The 9,731-nt window shown below is 41.9% G+C and overlaps 1 protein-coding gene across 1 annotated transcript; it reads right to left on the bottom strand.

Annotated features, from left to right (window-relative positions):
• Positions 1-1,143: 1,143 nt before the first annotated feature.
• Positions 1,144-9,403, bottom strand: LOC115748528 (U-box domain-containing protein 33-like). The gene is made up of 9 exons (XM_048285038.1): positions 9,053-9,403; positions 8,085-8,149; positions 6,129-6,250; positions 5,515-5,619; positions 4,825-5,053; positions 4,581-4,718; positions 2,932-3,321; positions 1,832-2,566; positions 1,144-1,564 (listed from the first exon to the last, which is right to left on the bottom strand). Exons 1-9 carry the CDS (start codon positions 9,213-9,215, stop codon positions 1,379-1,381), a joined length of 2,133 nt encoding a protein of 710 aa, XP_048140995.1. The 5' UTR covers positions 9,216-9,403; the 3' UTR covers positions 1,144-1,378.
• Positions 9,404-9,731: the final 328 nt, after the last annotated feature.

Genomic DNA, 9,731 nt, shown 5'->3' with positions numbered 1-9,731 from the left:
CTAATTTGAGATTTTTCATCATATTAACTCACATGCGCACGCGCGCGTGTGTGTATATATATATAAAGTATGCAGCTTATTAGACATGAATGTGAAGGAATGGATCGGAGAAACAATCACTCGAACTGATAGTAAAAAATAATTTAAGCCAAAGTAAATCTACCTTCGACACCACTTCTTGGCAATAATAGAATGCCAAGTCACCGTCCGTACCGACCCCCAAGTAGAAGATGAGGCCCATCTTCTTCCCAGAGGTGACCGGCTACTCCCTCAGCAAGTCAAAAGCGCCCCGTATAGGGCCGTACGGATAAGCAAGCCGGCGGGAATGACCGCCACGAGTCAGAGTCAACCGATCCCCTCACTCCCTCCGTTTGACTTCCTCCTCGGCCGGGCTTCTCGCTTCGCGATACGCCACCGGCCCTCCGTGGACTCGGCAGCAGGGGATAATTAGGCCCAGTCTTTGAGAAGCATACGGGGAGTTGAAAGCAGTAGATGGCGGGGGCCCACCCAGAAACGGCTATTCGCACGTGCAAACGCAAGGGGGAGAGGTCGGGGCGTCGCACGTGTGGGTGGGGAGGGGCTCGTACGTGTTGGGCTCTTATCCAGTTTGGGCTCAAGTGCGTCCAAAAGAACTGATTTTTTTTTTCAATAGTTCTGAATTAGTTAATCACAAAAGGTTAAGGAAAGGGGAGATTTAAAAAAGAAAAAACAGAACAATGTCATCCACGCCAGCTCAAATGCCACGTGGCAAACCAACGATTGATGATTAAAAAAAAAAGGAGAATTGTTGGTTCAGATGTCCATCTTATACCGATTCAATCCATTTCATAAAAAAGATATAGAAACAAACTTCTACGTTCCTTCCATTATAATATTTCCGTATAAGTTGCTTGATAACAAGCCTAAAGATTTTCTTATTGATGATATCGATATTGAGGACGACAAGCCAATCCCATTTGTCAAGCCTCATGCTGCGCTCTGCCACATGACAAAACATCGACAACGCCAATTTGCTGGGTCTCATGCAATCGCATTGCACGTATCCTATCGTAAGGTTTCGTAGAGTTCGATGGCTTTGTCGAAATCCGAAGCCCCTCGATCCATAATATTCAAATATCAACACATAGAGCAGCGCACAATTAAAATTCATCTCGTGATTTTTGGAATTTTAAATGATATTTCAAATTTCAACAGAAAAGTGAAATAACATTACCTTCTGCTTTTTTTTCTAAGGGTAAACAAACAGGGCCATGAAAGTTTTTACTCGCGCGTATGGTCTTACGTATGTCACTCCTGCTCCCGCAATGTGTTATAAGTACGACAAAAGCCCACCGGAGCAGCACAACTGTACAGAGATTTTGCTGTTTGACAGACCACATTAGCTTCCATTGCTCTGAACCCATTCTTGAATAGCTGACCGAACAATCCTATTCGACACGAGATTTAAGTTCTCGAGCCGAAGATTTGTCATGGGCGAAGTGCTGTGGCCGTTCAGCCACTCCCTTATCGCTTCCGCTTCGTACGTATAGCCATCCGCTGCCACAAGAGGGTCATCCATAAGCTCCTGCAAAAGGCATTGTCGACTTAAAAGTCTGTTTTAAGAATTCGAGACAGGCAGAGTGGCCATGTTGAAACAGTGCCACTATGTATGAATTGGATCACAAGGTGCCAGGACAAGTTCTGTTACTGATGTATCAGAAACTGAACTGGTACGACGAGTTCCGTCGCACATTCCCCTGTAAGATAGGCAAGCCCATACTTTCCAGCTGCGTTCAGCATATGAAGATGGGCATTGTCAAATGACTAGTTCAGAATGAAAGTAATAACTCACATGTTTTATCGGACAAAAGAAATACGAAGGAGGCTGGGCATGCTCTTCGCCAGGAGAATGATCAGATGACGAGGATTGCCGAGTAGGCTCTTCAGGAGAAGAATGATCGGTTGACGACGCTTGTGCACATAGTGTTTGGATTTGTTCAAGCAGTGGCCACACCTCTGACCGAAGATCTGGTCGGTTGCTAACATCTATCTCACAGCAACTCAAAGCTAGGCGTGCCAGGTCTTTGACCTGCTCAAGTGGCCATTGCCCTGCTGTTTGATCCAACACAGCATCTAACTCATCTTCGTCCAACGAATTTTGCACAATCTCGTCCAAATTCAATGCTGCTTGACCAGTAAGTAACCGCAATAGTACAACCCCAAATGAATAAATATCCAACTCAGCAGAAAAGTCTCCTGTTGTACAGGAACTAAAAGGTGTATCATGTGATCCAAAGTCGCTCAGTTTAGCCGCAAAGTTGGCGTCGAGAAGGATGTTTCGAGGTGTCAGATCACCATGAGATATACCATGAGGTTCAAAGGAGTGCAAAAAAATAAGTGCAGCACATGTATCTCTACATATCTGTATCCTTGTTTGCCATGATAGGGGCGCAGCGTTATCTCTACAGCTTAGCCGGTCTTCGAGGTTACCATTTGGGAGATACTCGTAGATGAGAGCCCAAGCTTCCGGGCAAACCCCAATGAGGCTGACCAAATTTGGATGCCTCAACATGCTCGCAATGTGAACCTGAAACAGCAGCCCAGAATGACATGAGTGCCTTACTTCAATATCTCAGTAAATAAAACAGAAAATTGAGAAAGCCTGAGCAATAGAAATGTGAGTCACATTCACCTGATCTTTAATCAATTCCACTTCTGCTTGAATAAAACAACAAAACGCAAATGTCCTAGCAAATTTACAACTTAGGTCACATGTTTCAAAAAGTTTCAAGCAGTCGCAAAGGCATGCATATGCGCAGTCCTTGCTACGTACGAGGTGGCCTTCCACGATTTCTTAGACAGCCTTTTAGCACCATCATCCAGAGATAATCTCAATCAAAGTAGCGGGGATTCAATTATTGAGGAGATACAATTAAACTACGACTACCTCACCTCCTGATGATACTGTGATGGGCCCTGCGAGCTATCAGAACACACCATCTTTATGGCCACTCGGGTATGACGAAGAAAACCTTCATAAGTGCTACCGTAATCCCCTTCCTCTATTTTTGAGGAGGGATCGAAATTTTCTGTAGCTTCCTGAATTTCTGAGAAAGAAAACTTGGTAATGATTTCCTGGTCCTGCCGGTTCGAACTTGAGGGTTCACTTGCTTGGTTTGCTGAGAGCTCCTCATTAGCTTTAAGTGCATTTTCGAACAGCATTTGTAAGTCATTTTTCTCATTCTCGATCATTTCGCGTCTCTCCCTTTCTTTCTCTAGCATCTCCTCAAGATTAATCCTCCGACTTAACTCCTCGGCATGTAAGTTTTCAAGTGCAGCAACCTGTAAATAGGCAGTGACATTGGAAAAATTCAAGAAAATAAGTAACACTTCCAATACTGCATTCAAAAATTTTGTGCAAGTTATAAGATTGTTGAGAACGAAGTTGATGCTTCAATAACTTCAAACCATATAAATTAATCCTTGACAAAAAAGAATCAGCATAAAGGATAACTCCGCTCAAATGGTGGAAATAATGATAATGCTGCTTTTAAAGTTCCAACTGAAAGGAATCGAAAGGTTAATTAATCTGCCAAATGAGTTTAATTCATTGTCCAACATTCTGCACTCCGTAATCCAGATTCAAGGTTTCCCAATCCACACTTGGACTGACAGTAACAATAAAACTAAAATTCACTATCCCATGCACTAGGAAAAACTAGGGGTGATCGGTTCTCGGTCCGGTCCGGTTCCCTTCAAGAACCGAAAACCGGACCGGTAGTCCCAGTTCCCATTTTTTGGAACCGGGGACCGGACCGTCGGTCCGGTCCGGTCCGGTTTCCAGGCGATTCTAAGGAACTAGTAACATGAAGCTTCTCTCTTGAAAACCACCGTCATGTGAAACTATCTCTTCTGTGAGTTCATTCAGCTATCAATGTCAGATCGCTCATAAACCGATTTATATTCTCAGCTACTGATGCATCAACCATCAAAATTCCACACTTAGATGTTTGTTCAACTTCAACCTAATATGGCACCTTTCGTCATTAGTTTATGTCTCTCGATCTGCACTTCAACTTCTCAACCTCGAGCTCAGGTTTTGCTGCTTCCACTTGGTTGAGTAACGCCAACTTTTCCTGTACAAGATCAATTTTGCCAAGTGATAACTTTATCCCAAGGCGAAGCCATATAACATGGATTTTGATCTAAAGAAGAACATGGACCGGTAATGAATTGGTGGTGAAGAGCATCCAGAAATTTCATGGCTAGAGCAATGTCATTGGCATCTAGAGGGCAGCGGTCCGGTTCCCGGTCCGGTCCGGTTTTATGCCCCTAGAACAGGGAACCGGACCGCCAGTCCTGGTCCGGTCCGGGCGGTCCCGGTCCGGTCCCGGCGGTCTCGGTTCAGGTGGTCCGATTTACTCACCCTTAGGAAAAACTCCCAGATTTTCACGCATATATACTGCTCCCTATTTATGACATAGCCATGGCAAGCACCAGCCACGAAATTGAAAAAGACATTAAAAGAACTCACGGTGCCTAGTTGTGTTAACATGTTTAAACATAGGAATCATCCCCAGATTTCATATCAAGAAGTTTACTTTGCGCTTAGCCTCAATTGCAGCTTTTTCAGCTTTATGACGGCAAATCAACTCTTCAAGTGCCTCCGTTTTTGCCTTTGTGACCTCTGACATTGCTCTGTCAAGTTGTTCACAGAGTTTCCCACTGTTACTTCTTTCCTGTTGGGAAATAAATATATTTGGGTTACGCCACTTATGAAACCAGCTAATTAACCTGAATAGAAGAATAGCCGAATAAAAGAGTAGAGGGTTTTTTTTTCCTTACGGCTGCACTAGATGGAGGCTGATGAACAGCAGGCACCTGATTTGTTTCTGAGCTATGGTCGCTCCTTTCAATACCGTCAAACTGAACCAAGCCTAGATTATCTACAACTTCGCTAGAGTCAGATGCAGAATTATCTGAACCTGGAGTACTCTGTCCAGATTGAACATGGGAGCTCACTGGTTGTGATGATGTCACAATATCCGAATAAGAGGTGCCTGACCTACTTTCCCTGACATTCAGGTTTGGCAATTTGCATTAGCTTCATAACATATTCACTTTGAGTCAGTCAGAATTTGTAGAATAAACTCAAGCAACTATCTCTAATATAATAATCCTACATGGGGAAGCCTTACTTAGAGCCAGGTGCTAAATTTATTTACCAAGTCGACTCATAAGTTTCTTCTGGAAAAAACTTAAAACTCATGATGTTTGGTCAATAACATGAAATCGATCTTAGCCCACCCAAGAACACAGATGGATTCTAAGCCCTGAATTCATCCCCATAAGCCAATTGGACTGGAAATGGGGCTCGAAAACCCAATTTCTGATACCATGTTGGACATTATGTCAAAAGATTAATAATAAAGCACCGCAACCAAATGTGTTGAAAGAAAATGGGAACAGCTTGACTGCTCAACTCTACAAGATATCTAAATGTGTGGCAGTTAAAGTTCAGCATGGTATGCATACCTCAAGTAAACTGGATTCCCTCTGCAGATAAACCAAATTTCACAGGATGGATGAGCATGCTCGTTCACAAACATTGCTTTTGTAGATTTAAGCTGTGCCATGCCCCTACAGGTTCAATATTTATGTCAATAAACGAGTGACAATACAGCATTCATCTCAGTAAAACTTTTTGCTGTCAACTCCATAATTACATCAAGTAACACAAGAGCTTGAGCTAAGTAGCGATCATCTAAAATAGGCAGACTTTTACCACAAGCAGTAGCAAGAAAAAGGATCAATAAACAAACAACAAGCCAAACTATCCACTCAATGGGTAAAAGAACTCATAAATAGATCTCTTTCTGGCCACTTTGTTAGCCATATTTGTCATTATGAATTTAGGGGTGGTCACAATTTTCAATGCAATGGTTTCTGCTCATTCACTGACTCATTTAGCAGAATAGGAGAACCTATGTAGCATTGTCCAAGATTGTGCACGCGTTACAGCATCAGTGACAACAGTCAAGTGAAGAAAACATTGCATCCCAAAACAAAACCCCCCATTAAGTCCATAATTCAATGAGCATTATTAATCAGTCCACTATTGCGAATAAAGATAGACCATAAGTTATTACTCAATATAGTGACAATTCGCTGCTGCACCCATAACGAGCTTCCCGATGCAATGCTGCTCGATAAGTTCGACAATCCCTTGTCCTACATCCTGCATCTCAGCATATATTTTCATCGAAGAAACCTGGCAAAGGAAGCAGCATTTGGGAAGCACAAGTTACAAGAATCAGGACTAAGTAACAAAAATGATGTTTCCGATGGTTTGATTGTATTCTTCTCAATATTCCTTTCATGATGGCATCATACGCAATGACAATCTGGAAGGAAAATATTCTAGGCAAAGATTTTTTTCAGAAACTTTCCAATGATGGACTCTCATCAGGATTTGTCAATATATAATTGTTCACAATTTTCAATTAGATATGACTGCTAACCTTCTCAATATCAAAAAGTTCTGATCTACAGAGAGCGCCAACAGAAATCACTCCACCTCACTAATTTGAATTTTCTAAACCCAAAAGGAACCAATGGTAATGGGGTCCCCCACTCAAGACAATCATTTCAAGATCAAAAGAAACCGTCTCATCTTTCATATAACTCAATAGAGTGAGAGTTTACTATTTTCTTTCCTTGGGGATAAGTCAACTGGAAGTACAAACACTTGTTACAAAAGTGCAATTGAGTCATAAAACTTTCATATAATGCCATCAAGTCTTAAAACTTGTCAAATTGATGCAATGAAGTCCCTCTGTTAACTCTATCTGATTTGGCTAACGGAAAAAGCTAAGGTCACCTATTTCTCTTTACTACGTGACCGTTAGTTCTCTCCTAATTTTACCTTTTCTTTTCTCAAACCTTAATTAAGTGCAATTAAAAGTAAAAAAGGCTTAATGCAACCCAAGTTCATTCTCAAACCATTCAAACTCTTTCCCTGAGAAATAGAAATCATATGACAATATGATAAAACAGGAAGAAAAATAATCTTCAAGAAAGTGGGAAAAAATCTTTTGTATTTATATGGCCTAAAGTTTTAGCCCCAGCTGCGCCGTCCTCGGCTTCACTGGTGAGGGTCACCCATTAACTAGCAGGGTGGTGGAGATCAGAAAAGCAAAGATGATTCAACATTTGTTGATTTAGTCATTGCAGTGTTATGGTATGTCTAAAGACTTAGAGACAGAGGGATGGTTTTTCGGAAAGACAGCATCTATAACTGCCTCTAGTTTAGGCAGACAGCTGATACTCTACACTTTTACTTACTGAGGATTGAAGTTCAATTGGTTTGAGCCCCGCCCTGTCAAGGCGGAAGCTGCGGGTTTGAGCCCCGTCAGTCCCAACGGAAATTGTACTCGGTAAGAGAATCGAATTTTGCTTACAGATAGGTCCACTGATTAACATTTTAAAGGTGAATATTGATGGGGCTTGTCTTGGGCGAATCTTCCTAGGTGCCACTGGAGTTCTTTGTAGAGATAATCATGGCTTTCTAGTTTGCGAGGACAATGTGGGGTTCTATAGCTGCTATGGTTGAAACCTTGGCCTTCATCAAAATGCTCTATCCTTTGTAGTATACAAGGGATGAAAGATCTTTGGAATCTGTTTCTTTTATCTTTTACCTCCTTTCTTTTTTTTTTAAATTTCTTATCCTTTTTATCATTTATCTTTTAAATTTTCAAGAATTTTCTGATGTGGCGCTTGATGGGCGTCACGGAAAGTAACCAAAAAAAAAGCCACGTCAACATTTTTCATAAACTAAATTGAACAGATTAAACAGACGACTTGATTGCACCAATTTGATAAATTTTAGAACTTGATTGCACCATTTGAAAATTTTCAATTTCACTTTTGGGACAAGCTTTTGGATTTCTGGTGCACTTATCCCTCCTTTTCAACTTTCTTGCAAACCAAAAGAAAACACTACACATAATTGCTTCCTGAAAGCAACCGTCTTCTTTCAAATGTAGCGAAAGATTAATCTATTCTTATAAATCGATCAACAAACACATGAACTGGAAGAAACGAACCTTTGCTTGGTTACACATCTGAACGTACACATCCAGAATCTCATTTACAGTCTGCATTGCAAATTCTGGAGGAGATTTCACCAATTGCAAACAAAGAAAAAATTCTGTTGAATAATTGCCGCAGAAGGAAAGAGGTACTAACTAGAAAAACTACTAGCAATGCAAATCACAATGAAAAAGCCATTCTCGTTTTCTTAAAGAGAGCGATAGGTGGTCAGTCTAGGCATAGAGCAAAGCATATTTATCTCATGAATCATTTTGATAGCGCGCCAAAAAGACCGCATTTGAGATGAAGAGTAACATGATGCCATCTGTTATCGTCACATTCAAAATTGTATGACCACCCATCTTTTTTAATGAGGTCTAATAGTGTGCGCATATAATAAAAAACCTGCAGTCACTATTATATGCAAGAGACTTGAACAAAATTCTTCCACAGTGCAAGATTATCCCTGCAACCAGCAGACATCTGCCACGAGAAAGTGCAGAGAGATCAACCTCCAAACTGCCATATCCATATCTACTATCCCATTACTCTGTTTTTTTCTGTTGCTAAGTAAGCAAGAAAGTTATATTCACAAAAAGATCAAGTGCAGCCCAAGTATGCTACAATAGAGTCCATATTCCAGCAGTCTCCAACTCCTACATATCTCCAAATGCTGTTATGTGTAGCGAGTACTTATTCAAGCAATACGCATTCCGAGAATGAAATTGACTTGACAGTTTCGTGTCGTCAATAATGTAAATAGAAAGGAACAAAAGCTCGGGGGTCAAGGTCACCAGCTAATGCAAAATTGACCAATACTTGCCCTGTAAATTTATTTCATCCACGACACCTGAACTTTGCCGCTATTCACAGAACCCCGCAATTTCCACTCACCCAGAAGAGACCCAACAACAGAAACAGAGACGAAAGTAAAATTTTCCAAAGGAAGCATCTTTTTCAGCTCACGGGACACAGAAATTACCAGGCTGACGGACATGCAGGACGCAATATTTGAACTCCCCTCCGAAGTTTTGAAGTGCCCACAAGAGAGTCGTCTCGCTCTCCGCGGCATCGCTCCCCACCGCGACGTACACGTTCCCCAAGACCGCTCCCGACGACGGCGACCCCACGTCCCTGCTCGTCATCGTCGTGGCTGAGCCGCTTCGAGCTCGGACCGTGATCGCGCACTGCTGATTCCCACACGCCGGTCGAGAGCTCGACCAGAGACAAAGGCGCGCGCGTCTCTGTGCGTACCGAGTGGAATGTGAAGAGCCCGGTAACGAAGAACGCGTGGGCTTCCGATGATGTATCTCTCTCTCCCAGAGGCAACTTGTGAAGGAAGGTCCAATGAAAAAGAGCTCGGGAAAAAGACTTCATTCTCTCTTTTTTTCTCTTTTGGCAAAAGTCTTGGCGGAGTCAATGGCGGCCATTTGCAGATTTTTACTGTTCCCTCCACTTCTAAGTTGTTGGAAGGTTCTCCGTCTCATGAGTTCACGCACGTATTTGGGAGTTCCCTTCTCGCAAAATTCTCGGACTTTACTAGCGTAATACCGTAAGAACAATTATGAATCACAAATTTCTAAACGAGTGGATCCAACAATAATTTGTAATTATTTATTATTTATTTTTTTATGACTCACATCGTGCCGTCAATTTGACGA

This window comes from Rhodamnia argentea, chromosome 9 (genome assembly GCF_020921035.1).
Source record: "Rhodamnia argentea isolate NSW1041297 chromosome 9, ASM2092103v1, whole genome shotgun sequence".
Taxonomy (NCBI): Eukaryota; Viridiplantae; Streptophyta; class Magnoliopsida; order Myrtales; family Myrtaceae; genus Rhodamnia; species Rhodamnia argentea.
The sequence above is the reverse complement of the archived record's forward strand: the minus strand, read 5'-3'. Positions and strand labels throughout refer to the sequence as shown.